The 22831-nt window shown below is 43.7% G+C and overlaps 1 protein-coding gene across 3 annotated transcripts in view; it reads right to left on the bottom strand.

Moving 5' to 3' along the window:
• Nucleotides 1-22831, bottom strand: part of DGKD (diacylglycerol kinase delta) — a gene marked incomplete at its 5' end in the record, with an annotated part of 69186 nt that overhangs the window by 41910 nt on the left and 4445 nt on the right. For 2 of the 3 annotated variants that reach the window (XM_082054959.1, XM_082054958.1), the window contains 2 exons: nt 1259-1339; nt 2030-2140. In XM_082054959.1, coding sequence (XP_081911085.1) covers nt 1259-1339; nt 2030-2140 — 192 coding nt within the window. Of the gene's footprint in view, nt 1-1258; nt 1340-2029; nt 2141-17172; nt 17329-22831 lie in introns of those variants that run through there. The other variant, XM_082054957.1, reaches the window with a different exon arrangement.

Raw genomic sequence — 22831 nt, forward strand, 5'->3', positions numbered from 1 at the left:
AGACAAAAATTAAGAGGAGAGATGCTTTTCCTGAAGTTTACCTGAACCCCATAACACAGTAATCAGCTGCAGACGGTGCAAACTGTATCCGATATTTGAGTGTCAGAGTAATTCTATACTTTTCAACCCCTAGGGAAGGCAGAGACAGGCAGAACCTCATATCACAGTCATGGAAGTAACTCATCACTGTCAGACGCAGATGGGGCAATCTGAGAGACCAAACATACTAATTCCGCCTGTCCTGATATCCACTGTCTCTGATGGAGATTAGATCTCTCCCAACTATAACAATAAGCAAAACACTAACAGTACATTTGCTTACCTGACAAACCAGTCTTTATTCACATACGGGATAACTGAAGCAACACCCAAGAGAAAATGCTTTATTAAAAGGTAAATAACTTCACATTCCTCAAAATGTATCTCCTACTGAAATCACTGCACAACCCTTCCCTCTATGCACACACACTGACATCTGATACCAATTATTTACTGTCAGACCCAGACGGAACGTCCTACTTGTCCAGTTATCAATACAGAAAGTATTTTCAAATTTTTGAGACAGCACTGGGGTTTCATCTGGGCATAGGGTGGATCCCGTAGCTGCTCAGGCAAAGCAAAAAGCTCCAGCTACATCACAGAAACCACCTTCAATAGAAGTTGAAAGTGGTGGGTCATCACTGCTGCACAGCAAGCCACACTGCTCAGTCACCATCCTGCAGAATCAGCTTCCTCCCTCCACCCAACTGCTCCCCCCTTCACCTTGCCACTATATATAGTCTGCATATATAAACATACATACAGCCACATACAAATGAATTCAGAGTAGAAGTTTACATATTTTAAGGCCCAAAGGGAAAAATAAATTCCTTCAGCAAAGTCTCCAGCATAAACACCAACATCACCCCTAACACCCTCAGCAGAACAAATTTTTCTGTCCCCCTGTGTAAATGGATTCTATCAAACCCTCCCAGCTTATCGGAAAAAAAAATCCCTAAACGCAAAGTTTTAGCACTATACATAGCAATCCAAGGAATTTCCCATGTGTACAGAGATGCCTTATGACTACTGTGAGGAAAAAGAAGTTTATGATTTTTCTCTCTCTCTCTCTTTTTTTTTTTTTTTTTTTTTTTTTTTTTTTTTTTTTTTTTGGTGAAAGAGGCTGTGAAGACTGTTCACATGTTTTACCTCTGCAAAAGAGAAGGCATGTAGGGGAAAGACTCAAGAAGAATAGAAAATAATGAAAAAAAAATCCTACCGTGAAGCTGTTGTTGACATTCTTAGTGCTGGATTCTGCCACACTGGCATCTGTCAGATCCACCTCATCAAAGATAATGGACTGTGAAGAAAAAAATCAAAAATCCAGTGAGTCAGTGAATCCAATGCAGATGCAGCAGACCTGAAGGGATGTGCCTGTCTGCCTGCCTAGCACGCTCCATCACAGCCTTTTGTGATCTCAAGGAAAGGCCCAGCACCAACAACACGAACGACTTCAAAGTCTTGCTCCATACAGTGGTGTTCACACTTGCCTGTCTTCAGTCAGTGAACACGATGACTTTCTTTTTATTATGAGATTATTTTTAAACATAGGCTTTGTTTCTGTAAAAGCAGACAGATTTATATCTAGATGACTGTCAACGTACTAAACCAGATGCAAGGCAGCTCTGATTTGATAAACTCTAGCCTTGCTTATCTCCTCGATTTCCTCTTTTCATTCATATTTTCCCCCTTGTTTTTCAGCTTCTATTGATTCAGAGCCCATTCCCTACTAAAATGCAACAAGGGGGGGAAAATGTGGAAAAATCAGTATCACAGGTTCACATAATGCTTTACTTAAAAAACAAGGATTTCCAAGTGTGAAACAAAACACAGGGATCCTCTAGTCACTACAAAACCTAAAGACAGGTGCTTTCAGAGCACATGCTCTTTTCTCTAGCAAGGGCTGTCCTCTCACAGACACCCATCTGCCTCCAAATGCTCCACCACTGACTTTCTTCCCTTGGACTTACATGTATTGTCAAGACCTTACCTTAGCAGTTTTTGCATAGTAGAGCGTTCGTCCTCGCAGCTTAAAATATCGTCTCTTCCAACGCTGGAAGGAGCTGGTTTGTTTCATGAGCATCCCCTCTTTTATGATAGTCTACAAAACAAGGAGGGGAGGGGATGAAGCATACATTTTACTTACAGGCATCTTCTATGCTCTCCCACTATATACCCATACCAAAAAAGACTGGAGTTTGAGACCATAATCTTAGTGCCCTCTGCTGGAAGCGCTTAACAAATTCGTTCAACATAAGCAAGCAAATTTAACAAGATTAAAACTGTCACAACACATAATCCACACTGGGCTGTGGTTTTATCCTTGTCTCCAGTGCTATCGTGACACCAAAAAAGATAAATAACTTATGACTGAATGAGCATTTCAAAGTCTAACAATGACTCAGGGAGCACAACAGTTAAACTCACTGAGGCCAGATTTCAGTCATGGATAATTGTGAGTTTCATTTAATTGGCATTAGATGACAAGCACATACACACTGCAGTATATCTGCCCCTATTCTCCAGTTCCGCCTTGCAAAACTATCAGCATCTACCTAGCAGAGAGCTGGCAAACTGCAGGCCCATGGGGTGAAGAGTGAAACTGGAGCGAAAGAAGGAGCTACATCCAACTTGAGCATTTGGTATTCTTCAGATAGTCTTGGCCCTGCCTCAGTACTCTCTGGCTGGCTGCCATTTCCCAGGGCTGCAGTGCCAAAACTGTCTACGCACACTGCCTTTTTTTTTCCTTTAACTGCTTTATAAGTAGATCAACATACCAGCATACGCAGTCACATATGCTCACTCACATACTAGGCATACATAGGGGTATGTATTTAATCCACATGCACTTCATTCAACTTTTTCAAATACATTTGATTCCTTCACTGAGGACAGATTTCAAATACCAACAGCTACATGAAAATAATCTCAAAAAATGCAGCTTAGAAAGACAAAAAATAGAAAAGTCAGAGCTGAGGGCTCAGCCCCAAATTACTGAGTGCAGGTATTGCCCAGGCACTGCCAACAGTGCTACGTCATGTCTCAGTACCATGAGAAACCTACTTCTCATCCCAAGAAACAGCGCCCAGGAACCCACTTCTTGCTGAGAGCACAATGTGATAAACACACAGTTAAAACACAGGAAACAAATGGTCTGACGATCTTGTAAGACAGGTTATTCTGTATCTCGATGCCAGGAAAATGACACAGCTTTAACCTACCAGCCCTCTCAGGCTTGTAACAGAGTCAGGTCACCGATGACTATCAATTAATTTACGAACAGTGTTCAAGGTACACTGCCAGGCTACTACAGAGCACAAAATAAATACTCTTACTGATCCACAGGGTTTAATTCGTTTTAGAAATCCTTTCCAGGGCATTAAACTTGCTTTTAAAACGCTATATATATTTCTAACGTGGGTCTTTCCTTTTTGAAACAGCTGCAGATTTTAATACTTTCCACACACACTAGCCCTTGCCAAGCTCAAAGTCTCCTCAAAAAGCCCTTGGAAAAAAATGCTGACTATAAGAAGAAACATCCGTCTGACACTACAAGCTTCTCTCTTACTGGATTGAGCCATCCTCAAACTGGCCCAAGAGATCGCAGTGCCTGGACCACCATGGTGATGCCTCTGCTCACAAATCGGCTGGGGACGAACAGGCTACCACACACCCCAAATCTGGAAAAGAGTTGCTGGCCACAGGAGCCACTATATACCTTCCTCCACCATGCTGGAAAAATAAAAGGTTGTGAGCTCCCATCTACTCTAAAAGAGCTTTTCCAGGCATCCCCAAACACCACAGCATTTCCAGCAGAATGCAGAGAGATAATGAAAATGCACAATTAAAGACTAATTTCTTATCAAAAAATGGCCGTGTCCCACATCAGCTCCCCACACCTCTGAGACATCTTGGCAACCATTTTCCACAAGAGACAGCAGGGACACAGCAGTAGAAATACACTTTAAGAAGCCATAAGGCATCTGGGAGCGGCTTTAGGGTCCGGAAGTTAAACACAGTATAGTGATACCCAGAAACAAGATTTTAAACTAACTCAGAGCTGGTGCTATGGAAAAAATCTGAAACTCAGCCATGATCTTAATCTGAAGCTTCAGTGTAAAGAAAATGGAGTTTAAAGACTGACCCAGCAGTATCCCTTGCTGAAGTGGCCCCAAAGGTGAGCCCAGAGCTGAAGGCACACACGTGGAACCAGGAAAGGTACTTGCAAGCTCCTACTCTGCCACCGACTTTCTATGAGATCCCAGTAAAGCAATTTTCACTCGGCGTTTCTCCATCTGCCAAGGGGAACAAGCAGCACTACCCAACTCCATGGAGCCCTGATAGAATACATATATATATATATATATATATATGTGTGTGTCTATTCCATAAGTTACTTTAACCTTCAGCATCTGAGTATGAAAGAGAAATGTAAAGCAACAGCACCTGAATTACCACGCTAAAGAAATCACACATTTCTGCAATTCACTTTCTACAGGGAAGAAAATGGGAAAGTGGCAAGAGATTTTCCAGATTAAGACAGAAACTTGGAGTGATCTTTTGCATTCCTTGGACAAAACCACATATAATTAAAAAATGAGACAGAGAAAATAGCTACTGAACTCTGCAAAGCCCTAAACTGAAGTCAGAGAAAAATTTAAAATCCTGGGGAAGACTCCCAGGATGCAAAGCCTGGAGATATCAAGTCAGCCAAGAGCCAGACCAAAAAATAGCAACTTGCAGGAGGAGATTTCAGAGCTCTGTTGCTATGCTCATTCACAGATATGCCTAAACTGGGCTCAGCCAGAGCCCCACACTCCCCCAGCTTGCTAAGCAGCAATTCTGGCCGTTCAACCTCCTGCCCAGCCCAGCAGAACAGTAACTCACAGCAAAACATCGTCTCTGCCTTCCCTCGGCTCCCACGGCTCCCGCCTGCCACGCTCGGCTCCCCTCACCTCGGCAGGACTCACTCACCACTGCACAAGATGTGCATTCCTCCATTCCTCTTTTAAACAGAACCCTTTCTTTTTTTTTTTTTTTTTTTTAACCAAAAGGCAACAATCCCAGAGGTCACCTTGCCCCTCCCTAAGTAGCAGTTTGTGTCATTTGCCAGCCTCTATCTATAGAAAACCTCACAGCTACATAACTCAGACATGAAAGGCCAGTGAGAAGCGAGCTCTCGCGTGCACGCTCTGCTCAGAGAAAGAAAACAAGCCTCTGGTTCAAAGCTGCCCATCTCTGCACGAGAGAGGCTCTTCTATTTATAGAACAGCTCAGAAAAGAGTTTGGTGGGTTTGGGCGGAAAGGGTTGCAGATAAGATCAAGATAACTTTATAAAATGATTCAGACATTGCTGCCTTTCTCCTCCTCTATTTTAATTTTACAGCCAAAGGACTTGCTACTTGCAGTGGAATGCAGCTCAAGAAAACTAGCTGGGGAAAGGACCTGACAACAAAGCGATACCAAATGAAATAAAAAGGGGGGGAGCTGAACAGTTATTTCTGCTCATCAGCTTCTCTGTAGCTTTTTAAATTGAAGATCGACTCCTATCAGATTACTAGCCATGTAATTGATCAAGATAAAAGTGAAATTACTTCTCTCATAAAAAGAAAGGGAGGTAAGTCTATTTTTAGTGTCATACATTGGATCCTATGAGAAAAGCTACTGCCGTGAAAAACATCATGAGGTTTGATTACATGCATTCTATCAAGGATAAATATAAAAATTGTTTGTGATGGAACTATCCAGACTGCTTTCTATCCAGCTGAGCTTCTCTCCAGCATGGTGTCCTGTGGCACAGCACTCCATGCGCAGACAACGCTGCGAAAAAATGAAGTATCTTCTTCGGTCAAGCCTAAAATGATGTGCTACTAGCTTCAACAGCGACCCCCTTTTATCATATTACAAGACAGTGTAATAAAGGTTACTGAACAACTGACAATATAAAGCAACACTGCTCTTAGCAGAGAGTCTTAAGCGTCTCTGCAAACACGATTAGACAGCTGAAAGGCAGGGCCTAGGAAATTTCTAGCATTTCACTATTTATCTTTGGCCTCGAAGAAAAGCGACTTCCTGCAGAAAAAAATTCAGTTCACAGCAAGCAATACACAACCCTCCCCCCAACTCATGCCCTTTTAAAACTTGACATTTAGGAAGAGAAATAATACACTCTCAGATTTCTTCTGTCAAAACGGGTACGGGGTTTAGGTGTAATCCTGAACTGATGAAAGAAAAGTTTTGCCACTAACCTCAATGGGAACAGTTTCAAACAACTCAGAGGACTTAAACTAAGGACTTAAAATAGGAAGAGCCTTATGCCTTTGTGCTTCCCCTTCACAGAGTCTCACCTCATAAAAACAAGAAGCCAAATGATTAACCATAGTCATTCACAAAACCAACAAGATACAGTCATATTTTTTGCAGCATTACTTGTCTGAGGTGTCTCTGTATCCAGCAACCCACATCAGGAGATCACAGCCAGCCTACACAGATGAAATGCTGTCTATACTGATAACATGAATGATTCTAGTAAAAAGTTACGAACGATCATGCCAGATTTCAGTTACTTTCAGATTGCATCCCTTGTTCTCCTTCACATAGTACTGCTCACTACGTCAAACGCAGGAGTAGCCCATCTCTTCCTGAAGCTTAAGCCTCTTGCCCCATTTGGAAGTAGGGTCCTTGATAAAACTGATTTCCTAATCTGGAAAACAAGAGCCTACCAGCCAGACTGAAGGCAACTATCAAGCGTACCCAGCTGTCAGGCTGGCAAGTGTTCTTTGGCACAGGGAGGCTCCAAATTGTGTTCGATATAGACAGAGGAAGAACAATGCAACCTATTTTACAGCTGAGATCATGACATATTCTTAGGGACAGTTATTCAGTGCAGCATATCTGAAACAAGGATTTTGCTCCACCAATACTTCTTTCCAATGCAGAAAAAACTTCATACAAGGTAAAAGCAAAATAATTCAAAACTATCTCAACAGCAACTAAAGAATCCCAAACACCAAAGTCCTCAGCATCTGGATTTCTCTGTTTTCCATGTGTCTTCAGAATGTAAAAACTTCAGAGCACAGACTGTTTTTATTTGTATGTACTATAAAACTTTAAGCAGGGTGCTGAAGCCAAACAAGACATAACTGACTAAAGCAAGCACCAAATGCACAGAGAAGGAAATAACAAAATGAAAAAGCGTATGTGGAACTGACAGGCTATCTTTATAAATGCTTACTAAGGAATTTTACAGGCAGCTGATCCCCAGGGACCCAAGCAACCTCACCTAGTCACTGATTTCGGGTAAGCTGTGGCAAAAAAGATGGGTGTAGATCTGCAGCCACTTAAACATGGCAAGTTTGTCTTGCCACGCTAGGGCACATACAGATCTGGAGTGTTGCACCTTGCTGTAGGTAGAACAGTTTTAGTAGCTGATTCCATAACAGCTCTTTGTGGTCACACATACAGAACTAATAATTATTTAGAAATCAAATGAAATACAGTAACAAAGAAACTACAGGCATAAATCTAACCCATCTTGCAGAATAAGACAGGAAAGGTCAAAAGGCTGGGGGTTAACAAGCTAATCCGAGAGCAACATCCTTCCACCAGACAGTGGTCACACCCTGGAAATTAACTCCAGGAAGCTTGGACGGGGGAAATCTGGATTAGTAGAGCAGTTCTACCTATGGGACGCAGAGAGCTGTACAAATCTATATGGGAGCACAAGGAATTTACAGGCTGTATAGTCCTTTTTGGGAATTCTACATTAAATGCATTTGGCTCTCACGAAAGTGAAAATTGCATTAAGGTTTCTTCCACTGCTATCAGAAGGATAAAACATTATGTGAACCCACTGCAACAAAAGGACTCCAGAAGATGGGAAAAATAAAAGTAAATGAGAGGTCAGCCATAGGAATCAAATGCCAAAATAGAAGCTAGGTCTGTGAGTCAATGATCCAGAAACAGAAGCCGAGCTCTCCACGGAAGAAGAGGGTACTGTCTAGGCTTTTAGTGTACATTGTTTAATACCACTTTATTTTAACAACCTATGCTTTATAATCCAGGAAGCACCCATGTCAGGTTACAGCACAGAACTCTATACAACCACACGGGAAAGCCTGCAAAATCTCCCCTAACAACCATCCTCCCAATCCTCCCTCTTTTCTAACCCTCCAGCTCTGCTGAATTAGCTGGACTCTGCATGCCCAGCGACAGCCCAGGGGCGAGCTCAGCCGGACAGCTCTCGGTACAGCCTCTCTGTAACGACTAAAAGAAGCAGAACACAGAGCAGCATGCAGCAATCTGTAGCAGAGATACCACCGAAACAGGAAATGCCAAGCTTACTCTCTGGACCAGCAGTGAAAAACAGGAGTTTGTATCAAATAAACTACTGGAACCACTTGAATTAGAATCTGCCTTGGCACAGATAAACACTTCATTCTTCATTAGTCAGTGCTGCAGCCAGTAAACAGCGAACAGGTCGTTGAACCAGCTTCTTTTCAATACCACGTTCAGCTGATATTATTGTGAATGATTCTCTTCTAAAAGGAACAAGCACTCTTAGACCTCAAGTGGATAAATTAACAAGAAAAAACAAAGCTGAAAGCACGCAGAAAGGTTGTATGAATATGAGAAAGGAAATAGAACATACCAGCATATCATCACACAGCTCCCTGGTAAAATGAGCTTGGTTAGAGAGCTACAAGCAAAGTACTTAAAATAGATGAATACTCTGGTCAGCTACTTAGAAGAGAGAATGAAAAACACACCAGTACACTCTGATTCAGGATGAGTTAGTAGCTGGACAACTCCTGGCACGCTAACTGTTTAAGCCCTCAGTATGCTTCCCATAGGCTCCAGGCATCCTTCCCAAACACATTTATCACAAGAATTGAGCATGAAGCTCAAGTCATCCCAGCAAACTGCAAGAAAGCTGGAAGATAAGGGCTCAGATTCATCCACAGAGATAACCAAAGCTACCTGAAAACTTTGGAATGGAATAAAATTTTAAAGGGTACTAATTAAGCATGAACTTTATCCATTTAAGGACAAACATGAAAAACATGCTGTTATTTTTTTTTACCATCTTAAATTACACATACACAACTACATCCCTTCCTTAGGGCATTTTCCCCATACATAAAAATATGTCAAAATACATTACCTACTGTGAAACCTTCAGCTCTGAGATATCCCTGTCTCACAGCTACACATCGGCACCACAGAGTTCCCCATATTAACTTGGAAGCACAGCATCCTGCTGCTGAAATGCAGCAATATAACCTTGCTGCAAATCACAGTGTTGAATGCAAAACCCTCTATCACTACAGCCTGTGTCACTAGAGCTTAAATAACACTCCATTCATTTAGAGAGAGCCAAGTTATTATCAAAAAGAACTGTTGCCCAACTAAGCCCACCCATCCACTTCAGTAGCAGGTAGAATGACCCAGGCACTTACCATAGCGGCACGTCAGGGCCATTTGATATGAGAGTGTCAGGTTGGGAAGGCACGATCGGTGCTATTGCAAGAACAGCGAACGTAAGGGAAAGCACATCCAGAATACAGCTGCGGATCTCATCCTCACAATCATAACCACCCCATCCTTCCCATACAGCTAAATGTCATGGAGATCTTGGCCAAGTAGGAAGGAAAAGCCAGCAGAAAGTACTGGTACGAGAACCTCAGGACATGGGAAAGTGAAAGTTATACCTTGAGGAAGAAAACTGAATCCTTTGCCCTTGTGTTGAGGAGGCTGAGAGAACGACGCAGCTTCCTCCCACTGTGTCTGGATTCCCATCAACTCTGCTACTGAATTCTGCAAGGAGCCTTATTTGGTAGTGGCTGGTACATGTAGGGCCAAATCCTGATCCTTTTACTCCAACTGGTATTCCACTGTTGAAAGCAGAAAGCAGCTTTTGACCTTTGGCCATTTAATTAATACTTAAGGTATCTTAGAATTATTTTTATCTCATCTGTAACAATTGCCATTATCAGATTTTCCATATTTATGTATTAAACAACCTATGCTTTAAAGTTTTTTTTTCCTCATCCATTTAACATAGTTCTTAAAGATACTCCAAAGTTTTTAATTTGTTTTTCCATTTTCCCTGTTTTAACGTCCTGCAAATACCTTTGTCCATGCCAAGACATCTCGATCAGCACCAGTAACAACAAGGAAGATTAGTACAGCCCTGGGAACACCGTTTTGTTAACTTTCAGCCAAACAGAACAGAAGGAGCTGGTGTGAGTTCCCAGAACACTGATTTTTAACAAAACCTTACTGATAGATCTACATGTTATAGAAGAGTGCTCTGACCTGTCTCAGCAGAGAGCAGTTTGAAAACCAGGTAACGCGCCCTCCCTATTTTATCAGCCACACTTCTGTCTTTCCCACGTGGGAAACTGAGGTGGTACCACCTCTCCTTACTAGAATATTACATGGTTAAATCTATTAAAACTTGCAAGACTCGAATGCAATGTGCTCGATGCAAACATTATGTAAGCGAGACAGCGTTTCCTTTTTCAAAAAAAGCAAACCACAACACCAGAATACCTATCAGATGTAAAACTTTCCAACTTAGCAATGAGACTGTGAGGAAATAGATATTCCCTCTAAAACCCAAATGGTGTAATCACCTATCAGTTACCTAATTCAGCAGTACAATCTTTTAGCCAGGCAAGCTGTGTTTTTTCCTCTCTGGATAAAAAGGAGAGCAGCACGCTTTGGATCTCTGTGTAACTGCATTTCTGCCCAGGTGTAGCCCAGGGACAGCAGACAGCATTGTACCCTGTGCAAGCACAGGGATGGTTCCGCAGAGCTTATTGCTTCCCAGAGTGTTTTATATAAAAAGCAAGTAAGAAAGGTCCATGGAAGATGGCACCTGATGTGAATCACTGCTGCTGCCTCAGCAACTTGCCTGCCTGAAGCTGAGCTGTCCCTGGATAACTGTCATGCAGGGCTGCAGAACCAAACAGAAACAACTTCTTTCTTCAAAAGACACACAAATCCTTAGTGAAACAAGAAGCAATAACCGCTTAGTGGGGAAAAAGCAGGGAACTAATTGTTTAAGCAGAGAGTTAATAAAAAAATCCTTTAAATAGTGGTTCGTGCATTTGAAACCTTGAAAAAACATCTTCTAAGAGGAAGATGCTTTTCACTTGGACATTATTTTGCCCTGAAATTTCCGATGCTGCTGTGACGCTATCTTGTGTAAACCACAAGCTTTCAAGGAAATAGGGAATACAAAAACCTGGTTTTCTCTTCACCTCTGCTTTCTCTTAAGTATGCAGGTATATGTGCTATTTTAGAAAGAATCACATTGGATTTCTAATTAAAGAAGATAAAGTTATTTAGTGTCTTACATGGCATACTGAATTTTCTAATCAGGTCATCTGGAGACAGACCTTTTACAGTCTTCATTTATGGTTTTCCTTTACAATTCATTTACAAAAAAGTAAAGTATCAATGATTTTTCTTTCTTTTCTTTTTTTTTTTTTTTTTTTTTTGGTAACAACAGGTTTTGGGTAGAGGGAAATACTCTAAATATCGGTTTTATTTTATAAAAGAAAAAAATATTTAACACCAATTTTATTTTGTTTCTTATTTGAGAGGACAATTACCAGCCTGGTGATGTACATTTTGGCTATGTGGTCTAAGTAAATCCTTTTTCTCAAAACATGCAGAAGTTTAATGTTAGTTCCTGGAACCTGAACTATAGTTAGAAGGACTGAGAAAAGCTACAAGTGTGTGTGGTTTTGTGCTTTGTTTTGGGGGTTTGTTAGTTTTTGTTTTTTTGGTTGGTTGTTTTTTTTTTTTAAAGGAAGTAACAGCTGTTTCTTTCACATAGCATCCAAAACCCTCCAGCAGCGAGGCAAACTTACAGTACACTACTGGTAACACAGCGTTGGGAGGCTTCCCAAATTTTGTCAGAATGGATGAGCCTGAAGAGCACGCAAAACATAACATAGCTTGAACTAGGGGACAAAAATATTTCTACAGCCATGTACTGTGGCCTAAATTTCTACCTTTTTCCTTAGTGGTCAGAGAAGAAACTATTCCATTTGTGGTGTTAATCCAAGAAAACTCATGTCCTTAAACCCATGCTTGAGATGTTCAGCTTCAATTCAATCACAAGAACTTCTCTTTTGCAACAATTACCTCTCTTTTGAAGTTAAGAGTTTCTAGTTTCTACTTGGATTAAAGGACGAGCTACTAAAATTCACGACACGTGAAGTTCCTAAAGTGTCTTCTTTTAGACACCCTGTTAGAAGGCAGCATAATAAAACCAGATAGGCATTTCAGTATGTTTTAGTGGAACATGCCACAGACAGAACAAGAATTAAGCCATAAGTTCCTGAAAATTCCCTCCTCATTTGTTGCACATTTCTTTTACATTGTCTCTTTACTGCAATGCATTGCTCCTTATCTAATACTTCTTTCAGTCTTTGTATCAACCTACAAACTGCTTGGTTTCCTCACTGTCATCCCATCTGAGAAAACTTTAGAACTTTTGTCCTCCAAAAATAAAAATAACACTTCTTTACCTATAAAAAGCACATTTTATGTATTAGGCAATACAAGATGAAACAAAACGAGCTTTCTTCAGTTGCTCACACTGATTACCACATGTTTGAGAACTCAGTCTGCTCTGGAAACCTGCACCAAAATGAGGAGAAACATGTTGCTTCCTCTTGTTTTTTCTTGCCTGTAGGCTTCAGGGTGGCTCCCAGACCTCAAAGCTAGTAATCAGAATCGCAACCTCTCATAGTGCAAAATTTATCTACACCACAGACTGCTACACAGCACACAAATCGGAAACTCGCTGGTTCAGATACAGAACAAAGTCTCTCCATCGCATCACAAAGCTTGGTACCAGTTAATTTCTCCTGCTTTTCACGGTATAAATTAACCTGGTACCTCTTTCCTACTGCAGCTAGACAGCTTCCAATATCCCAGAAAGTTTGGAGAGCTGCTCACTCTGTTATAACTCCACTGAAATATATACTGCAAAATTGTCTTTAAAAGTTGAAGGCGATGATAAATGGTTATAAAAATTAAAATATTACAGAGAAAATGCTCATAAAAGTAAACAGAAGTTAGACCAAATTAGTCTAAACAAGAAGTCCTCCTGATGCCACCCAAGGACGCTGCCTCTCTTCACACACATCAACATTCTCTTATTTCATCTTTCCTAGTTCCTATCCTCAGAAATCCTTTATCTTAGTTGACCAAGTTTCTCTAGCTGCATCAATGCCAGCCTGAGCCCAGGAGAGGGGCTCAAAGCAGTGTACTATGAAGCCCAATGTGGGTACAAGTCCGACAGGTCTCAAAATGGCTGATCGAGCACTCCATGCAGCCTCTACATGTTTGCCAGGTGAGACAACAGCTACAGTACCAGCTATACCTGATCACACAGTGTTTTTTCTTTTCCCACAATAATAATCATTAAGAGACTGTGAAACATACTTCTCTTATACCTCCCCTGCTTCCTCAAAAATTATTTCTAGTTGAAAACTAATAACTACTTTAAAACATAGAACTTCACTTTCCAAACTCTTTGTTTTCCACTCCTCCTTCCCTTGCCCTGTATCTTCACAAGGGACAAATTTTTCAGCTGGACAGATGTTACCTATGGTTTCCCTTCAGACATTCCACGTTAAAGTCACAGTACCTATATATCCAGCAATTCTGTTTGTCCCTCAGTACTATCACGCAACATATTTCAGTCAAATGCAGTAGGGCAAACTGCAGGCTTAGAAACAAGTTCATTGAAGTTTTATTATGGCCTTGTAAGCAAGTAGCTTTATTTCACAGTGTTTTTTGGGAAAACAGATGACAGGCCCAGAGGAAGGAAAACATATCTTCAAAGTGTGACTGTGACAAACAAGCAAATTCAGAGGAACTCCATGGCTACAGCAGATTTGCACTCAAGTTGTGATAACTGTAAGCTTCTGTGTTGATTTAACTGCACTCACAGACATGGTCTTGAGCTAACTACAGCAAAAGATGTGGTTAAAGAGACTTACATCCTCAGGGCACAGTAAAAGTCTGCCTGCATCCCTTACTGTCACTCTGATGGACCTGTCCAACAGCTTCTACAGCTTACAGTATCCTGCACTCTGTCATTCAATAGACAAATGCAGAATTAGGTCTGTCTTTATAGAGAAAGAAAGCTCTTCAAAATCTCATCAGAACTATGATTACTCACAAAGTTGTCTTTGCTCCTTGCCCTCAGGGCAAGGAAAAAGTACACATGCAGCAGCACGCCGAAAAGATGATGATGAAACAAAAAGACATCAACAAGCAACAGAACAAATCAATCCTTAATATCATAATACCTGGGCTCACTTGGAAAATTTGACACTGTTTAGTTGAAGGTCTTCTGCAAATTAACACACAGGAGGCATAACAGCTGTAGACAATATCTGTTTATAATCCTCGTTCTTAACATGTTTATGTTCGCTTAGTACAAGTGGCTGGTTTAGGCTTTTTTCAGCCATGCTGACGCAGGAAGTGATGTAAAACAGGGCAAATGATTAAGTAGGGACAGGGGACATGTTCTGCTATATTCAAACAAAAGTAAAATCAAATGCACCTTTTACCTTAGCACCTCTAACACCCTGCTGTAAGCAAGAGTTCCCAGTCCAGCACTGAAAAAGTCACTGTCACAAAGTCACAGCTCTTCTCACAGACACCACCAGGTAGATATTTAACTCAGACTATGGCATCCTACCTGCCTTCTCACTCCTGCCACAAGTAGTATTAAGAAATCACAAGGTTTATCCAATCTCCTGCAAGACAAATTTCTTATATTCAGCACCCCGTGTGTGGGCAAAGATCTCAAAAGGTCTGTTTTTTTACAGAAGATCAACAGATGGGATCAGGTCACCTGGTGCTACAGCATGGCTGAGATCTGCTTGAGATACTGAACATCAACCCATTTAGAGGGCTCCACCATTTCCTCTTGCAGCCAAAAGAACCATCTCACTCATGCAGCCCAGACCCTCAGTGTCTCAAGGAGTGACAGTGTCAGCAGCACTCAGCAGACAGAGGAAGCAGCCCCACTATGCGCAATGAAGTGAGCACAAGGTCCTCACGTATGACCATACTTTGCCACAGGGCTTTTCAGAACAGGGACTAATGCAGCAAAACAACAACGAGCAGCAGGATAATAATACATTATGCATTTGAAAGCAGGGCGAACTAGCCAGCAGAAAAAAAATCTCTATGAAAAATGCTTCAGATACTGCACCATGCAGAGGCATTGACTCTCCTTTGCTATGAATACAAGATAAGCAACACCGAGCTAGCAGCGTCAGCACTGACCAAGCCTCTTGCATCCACACAGCAACTGAGCTTGCCCGTGCTTCAGAGACAACAGGAAGGTGATGGCAGGAAAATAACTAATCTGGTATTTCTAAGCAGAAACATATCACACGCCAATCCAAAAGTTATAGAGGACTGTAATGGCTACCAAGAAAAATCATGCCACTATAGTAAAAATAGTACAGAAGAGGGCAACTCCCTATGGGTGGTTCCTAGCCTAAGGCTGAAGGAAATCTTCACATTTTCTCTTACAGTAACAATACAGAGGAACTACAGTTGTAGTCGCAGAATACTGTTACTGTCCCTAAAAACAGCATTATTGTTGCAGACCAAGCCACACAGGGGTAAAATCTGACTGGACCAAGGGAATCAGGGTGGAAAGGATTGTTACCTGACCAGGGAGGCGAAGCAGGTCAGAAAAAGCTGGGAACAAAGACTAACCAACCATAAGATCACTGTTTGACCAGACAGGAGGCTAAACATCACTGCATGGCTACAGAAAGAAAAAACAGCACAGTACAAGATGGGGAAAACTGGGATGCAACCACGAAAAGGATGGGAAGATGGTGATGGACACATACACGGACTGTAGGGTAAAAGTGGGGGCTGCGCCTTTCAGAGCACACATGCTCTGAATAGGGGACAATTACTTTTGCCAAGTCCAACACGGCCACGGGAAGGTAGTTTAGGTAAGTGATGAGGGGGCGGCACAATATGTCCGGGGGATATGGCTGAGGAGGGAGCCCCGGCAACTCTGATATGGGGGAAAAAAAGGGGAGAAAAAGGGAGATGCAGTTTCAGGCTGAGGAAAGAACAGGATACCCTTAAAATTTAAATATCAGGTAACAGGGAGCAGTGCTGGGGGGGCAGGAGCACAAATCTTACTTCCACGACTCCAAGGAAATATTATAGGGGGAGAGAGTAAGGAAAGAAAGAGTTAAGACAGGGTCCTGTTAGGCACATTGATCACCATTAGGGTAGAGGGGCTCCCTGGCAGGTCTGAATGAGGACATTGGGGAGGTTCCTACGTGGCTTCAGAGAGGTAGTTTGGCGATGGGACCTGCTAGATGGTTGGGGGCAATTCCAGGAGCCCCTTGGAGCAGCTAGGGGGTCGCTGGCAGACCCTGAAGGGCATTCAGGGGGCAGCTACTGACAGGCACCGGGAGAACGAGTCTGTTATGGGGCTCCCTGAAGAGCTTTTAGGTGTTTCCAAGTCCCCGGTTGCGGGGTGTTGTCAGCAGGTCTGAGGGGCGCTTCGGGGGTCGCCGGCACGTCCCTGAGGGGCGGTTGGGGGAGCGCGGAAATGGCCGAGTTCTGAGGGGCCGTTTGGGGAGGTCGCCGGCGAGTCCGTGAGGGGCGAGTTAGGGGGAATCCCCGGCAGGTCCCGGAGGAGCGGTTTTGCGGGGGGATCACCGGCAAGTCCCTCAGGGGCGGTTTGGGGGGTCGCCGGCAAGTCCCCGAGGAGCGGAGTGTGTGAGGGGGCGCGAGCGGGTCCCTGAGGCGGTTGGGGGGCGCGTGCCCAGCAAGTCCCTGAGGAGCGGGGTGTGAGGGGAATGGCCGGCTTCTCCCGGAGGAGGGCTCGGGGGGGCCCTGGAGGCCCCCGGGGAAGGTTAGGGGGGGGGTCTTTGGGAACTCCTAGAGGGGCGAGTTGGGGCAAACGGCAGGCGCTCTCCGCGGCGGCAGCGCAGGCCGTGCCGGGCGGGAGGGGGAGGCGGCGGCGGCGCTGAGGGAGACGCGGAGGCAGAACCGGCCGCAGCGCTGCCGGAGCCCGAGGCCCTGCCCGCGGCCCCCGCCCGCCGCACGCACCTTCTGCCGGATTTGCCCGGACGTAGAGACTTTGCGGATGAGTTTCTGCGGGGAGCCCGGCTCCTGCTCCGGCTCGCTGTCCGACGATTCCTCTGCCGCGGCGCTGGCGGCGGCGACCGCCCCGGCCTGGGGCTGCGCGGCGCCCGCCGCCGCCATGCTGCACGGTGCGGAGCGGCGCGCGGCGCGGCCGGCGCCCCCTCCCGCCGCGCGCCGCGCTCTGCAGCCGCGCGCCCCGCCGTGCGGCGCCCCCTGCTGGCGGCCGCGCGCAGGTGAGAGGTGAAGCGGCGAGGCGGGAAGCGCTGAGGCACCGCCCGGCCCCGCCGAACCCGCACCGAGCACCCCCCGCCTGCTTGGAGACAGAGTACCTGCTGATAAGGCGAGCACAAAAGCCTGAATCTCGGTCCCGAGTTTTGTGGTTGCTTCCAGCACTCCCCTAGTTGCACTAAATTGAATAAAAACCTCCTGCACAAGAAGGTATTTTGCACCTGCTCCATCCTGCACATCACACCAGGGCTTGCTGCTCCCCAGCACTGCAGCCGCCTCCCTGCGCGTTCCAGCACAGAGACGCTCCCGTGCCCACACCATCCACTGCTCCGGGGCTCCGTTAGCAGGAGGAAGCTCAGCCCTCAAGTGCTTGTTTCTCTAACACCCCATTATCTCCAGCCATGGGACAGTGCAGAGTGTTTCAGCTGGGCTCCCATGCAGATGTATAAGGGGAAAGCGCTTGTCACCAAACCAGCCCCACCAGCACACGGCTAAAGCACAGAGGCCGCATATTTGATAAAAGCTGTGTTCAAAAGCAGCAGTTTGGGAGATCCTATCGCTACCAGAGCACATCCCTCTCCCAGAGCCGGCGGGCTTTCTGTAAACGGAGCCCCACCACATCAAAGGCACCGGGTCAGGAAATGGGATCGCTCTCCCCCACCCATAAATAGGAGTAGCAGGGTACAGGTCTGACTTGGTGGAAGATCAACATAACATCAGAACCAGGAAAAAAAATTATATATATAAAAGGCAAACAACTCCAGCTAGACACCTCTTTTCTGCTGACAGAGCTCAGCATCTGCTGACTGAAGGGCAGAAGAATAAAATTACAGCCTGGCCCGCAGGACAAGGAGCTGAAGGAACCATCAAATAAGCAAACATCCAGCATGGGCTAAACAAGCGGTCAAAGCCTGGAAGTGCTCTCCTGAGCCCTGGCAAAATAACAGATTTAATAACCTTTGCTCAGCAGAGCGCACTGTCATTTTGTTATACAGTTTGCTTACAGAAGTCATCACCGCAGATGAATTTGAGAGGAAAGTGGGGCAGTGATGGAGGCACCTCACCGGGTTGATATACAAGAGGAAAATAAAAAAGTAAATTAAAAAGTAATCAGGCCTCTACGCTTGCTAGTCCCATATTTACAGGTGCAGTAGCCAGGAACACTGAAGGAAACCCCTGTGCAGAGGCAGCCACACTTTGAAGCAAATCTGGAAGGCTGTCACACACTGTCCCCTCTCCCCCTCAGCATCTTTAAAGGATACCAGTTCTCTGGGACCAGCAATTTGCTAAATCTCACTGTATCAGTGTGTTCTCAAGCCACCAAAAAGTTAGTAATAAAAATACCAGGGCAATCCTTCAAAAAACCTTCCCAGAAATCCAGGTGCAAATGCCCAACCCTCCCCCAGACCCACAGCTGAAATCACACACAAATTACACTGACCACAAACACCTTGAAATGGCCACAGGGTTTCTTTACCGCAAAGCCCCAGTTGCACAGAAAGAGCAAAGATGTTGCAATCTCACCTGAAACAGCTGTGACTGATGGAGCCAAACACACCGACTGGCAGGTGAGAGCACTGATGGAATTGCGACATCAAGCTGTGGTGTTAATTCACTGCTTTCAGCATCTTAACCAAGACCAGTTTACAGAAGCAAAGCAGGAGAAGCATTTACTTTTAACCCAAGCTATTTGTAAGTGTTAGAGGCCAGATATAAAGCTGTTTGGTTAAAGCCTTTAGACCATATGTAAGAGCAGGGCTTGCAACCATAATGGTGCAAATAAGGAAAAAAACCAAACAAAGCTCTGCTCAAAAAACGAGGCCCGTATATAGAACGATTGTGCAGAAAAGGCAGAGCACAGCACATGCTTTTCTCCAAACCAGGCTGCTTTGGCTTGCTATAGGTATGAAAGGTGGCCTGAGGCAGGGAGTGGGCAGGCTTAGCTGGCGAAGTTTCTGCAGACTGAAGCGGGATGGAAGCACAACATGCTCGCAGCAGGCTGGCACCAGGACCAAATGGACACCTCAAAAATGTCTCCCTCATTTTCTTCTCTGTTAGAAGGACACCATTGTTAACTAACATGAGTGGGAAGCTCTTAATTCCATTTTCCAGTGCATAGGGTGGGAAATGTATGTTTTATTAATAGATGTAAGCCCTGCTTCAGACTTTCCAGGAGAATTTAAACCAGAGACTCTAAAAAGCAGATTTAGGGGAAAAAAAAAAAAAAAAAAAAGAAAAATAAAACACAGTTGTTTTACATGCAAAATGTAATTAGCTGATGCAACTAACTTCAGCCAAAAATTTAAGTGAGATGCAGGAAGAGATTAGACATTTACATGGATAATGAGAATATCCAGATCAACAAGAGGGAACAAAGTTTGCTGAATACAATCGCATTTCTTGGAGCATAAACGGACCTCTGGCAGATGGATGTTGAAAAAGGCTCCTCAGGGCAGGGTGGCCCTTAATTTCCTCTTTAATTTTACTGCACCCTTTTCTGAAGCCCTGTTGCATACAGGAAACTAGATTAAATACAGGATCAGTCTGGACTAGCAGTTCTCTGATTGGAGTTGTATACAGGGAGGAATCCATGCACATTTCTCTCATCTTTAATAACACGCTTGTTAAGCACATTGGTAGAAAGCTAACATTGTATCTCAGCGCTATAGCTGCTCTTGAAGATGACTTGCAAGACATTTGTACAGAAAGCAGACGTAAGCCACTCAGTGCAAACAGTGAGAATATTCACTAGACCAGTTTGGTAAAGCATAAACAAAAAGAAAATAAAATCAGTTTTGTACAGTCGACTGAGAAACTTCAATAAATCACCAAAGGCTGCAAGCCAGCCTTTCAGACCAGGGCTTGGTTCAGCAGCATTTTGAAGTCGGAGACTCTGACAGTGAGTAAAACCAATTTCAGCGGTGAAAACAACCAACCTTTTTATTAGACAGCCTTAAAAGCAGAAGTCATGGCATGGCAGCCTTCCTGTCCTCCTCTGGGAGCTCGAGTAAAGCATCAGGTTTTGAGTTTCCTACATTCTAGAGCTGAAAATTTTTAATAAGCAATAGATTCATGATTTTATGTCCACTGACCTCAGGGTTGATCCCTGGAAGACTATGCATGCACTGAGAACATGCAGTTTACTAGAAAAGTAGGTCCTAAATTTCTAATTGATGCCAGCCTACATAGCTTCTCTGGCAGCTTGTTCTTTTAGTCACTCATCAGTTGAGGACATATTCTTGTCTTCATCATCAAGCATATCTTTGAGCTGTTGACGAGCAAACTCCTCAAATACCAGCTCTGCTTCACTGAAATGGAAGAAACACAGGTCTTTCAAAATGATGTCAGAAATTTTTTTAACACTAGCAGACTAAAGGCAACACATAGGCAGAAAAGAGAAGCCCGGAGCAGATTCTGGTAACGTTTCCTTTGTCTTCAAAGGGATTTGGATCACATTGCCACAGGCACCATCTTCATCTGTGATGTTCTAGCTGGTATGAAAAGCAGTTGATTGAGCAAGTCAGGACACAAACCAAGAAGGTTTTTCATCTGTAAAGAATCATGTCCATTCCAGCTAAATATCTATTAGCTAGCCGCACAGTCTGCAGCCTGAAAGGGTCTTTGTCTAGAAATAAAATGTGAAACCTTTCATCCTTATTCCTTCTGTATGAAAACAGGGGCACATGGACAAACATATTGAGTTCCTGAAACTTAGAGCTACGGAGCATCAGCTGACCACAAACACCTATCTCCCTCCAAATGTGAGGTAAAAACTTAAACCAGTTTCACATGGTCAGTCATCGCTGTTCAACTGATAGCAAGAATTCGTCGAGCCACAGTAACTTGCTCACTTTGGATATAAGCTCATACTCTGTGGACCCCATGGATTTTCAGACAATTTTGAGGCATTTTCAAAGAGTCAATGCGCAGCAGTTAGAGTGTGAAATATCATTAAAAGAAACTTACCCATCCTTCCCTGCAGTCATCAGCATGCAGTAAAGGAGGAAAAAGGACACACCAAGTAGTTAGAACAGTGGATGCTACAACCAGCAAAAATTTATAAACTGACAAGACAAAACAGTGACAAGCAGTAGGACTTGCAGCAATACAAGGAGAATTCCAGAAAGTCTCAAAATGTGCGTACAAGAACCTGACGAAGCCAAACTTCATCTCCTGAATGGAAAAGCACTCTAGCAACGTTGCCCAAGATATCAGAAGGGCTGAGAAACAACGACAGATTTTTGCATTTGTGCTTGCTAGTGGTCACAGCTGTGAGAGACATCTGTACACACACTTCTACTCAGAGATGACAGCACTTGTGTGACACAATGTTGGTCTTAATTGGTCTGTCACTGTAATTTAAGTAGTGAGCTGATGAGAAGACAATGTTCTTGTTCAAGTCACATGAAGGTATTAAAATCAGAGGCCAGAATACAGAAAGGCCTAGGTGGTCTCTCATTAGATAGGTTATACACTTGAAGCAATACTCCTGATTTCATCTTTCCCTAAATATAATCCTGAGACCTTTGGCACTTTCATTTCTTTAATGGGATCTCTGCTAACCACAGCGTAATGAACCTGCTTGCTAGCAGGATTCCTTGGAAGCTGTTTCAGCACAGTTTAAAATCAGCAGAACAGACTGTATTGCAGTGATGAAATGGGTGAAGGGATATTTTTTTGTTGTTTTTTGGTTCTCACGGTTTAGCGAATAACAGCCGCTTCACTGGCTTACTTCTCGTGAGTTTAACTCAGAGAGCAAAGCACACCTAGGCCATCGTTCTACAGAAGTCATCAGGGATCTGGGATGCTCCAGTGACTGGGTTACTTGCTGCCTGGAGGATTCCCACACACAATATGCACTGAAATCAAGGGCAACAAGTGGTAACTAGCACTGCTGGAAAAGTCAGCGTTAAAAGTGTGCCAAACAGGGCCAATCTAGCCAGAACGCCTCAAAGGATGGATCATGTAAAGACACTGATGATGGTGTCTATCCAGACTCGGGAAGGATGGTTTCCTCTACTCACAGGAGCCAAGGTGAAGTCTGGAAAGTCTCAGGGCATGCATGCTTGATTGAAATGGATTTAAAATGAAATATTTAGAACTTTTAAAATTTCCAACACATAAAGCATCGTTCTCATTTCATTTTTCCTCCAATTAATATTTTTAAACAGCCTGCTCTCTTTCCCCTCTTTGAAGTACACTCATTACTATGGGAATGGCAACATCAACGATGTGGGTGATGCTGAGACACCCATCAATGCAGCTTGAAGCCAATTTTACAAAGTGGATTGAGGGGGAAAATAGATATTGTTTCAGTTAAGCACATACTTTACTGTCAGATAAATGATTACTGAATCAGTACGTCGGTAGTGTGGCACTAACACTTATCATATAC

The sequence above is a fragment of the Streptopelia decaocto genome (assembly GCF_964273445.1).
Source record: "Streptopelia decaocto genome assembly, chromosome: 6".
Taxonomy (NCBI): domain Eukaryota; kingdom Metazoa; phylum Chordata; class Aves; order Columbiformes; family Columbidae; genus Streptopelia; species Streptopelia decaocto.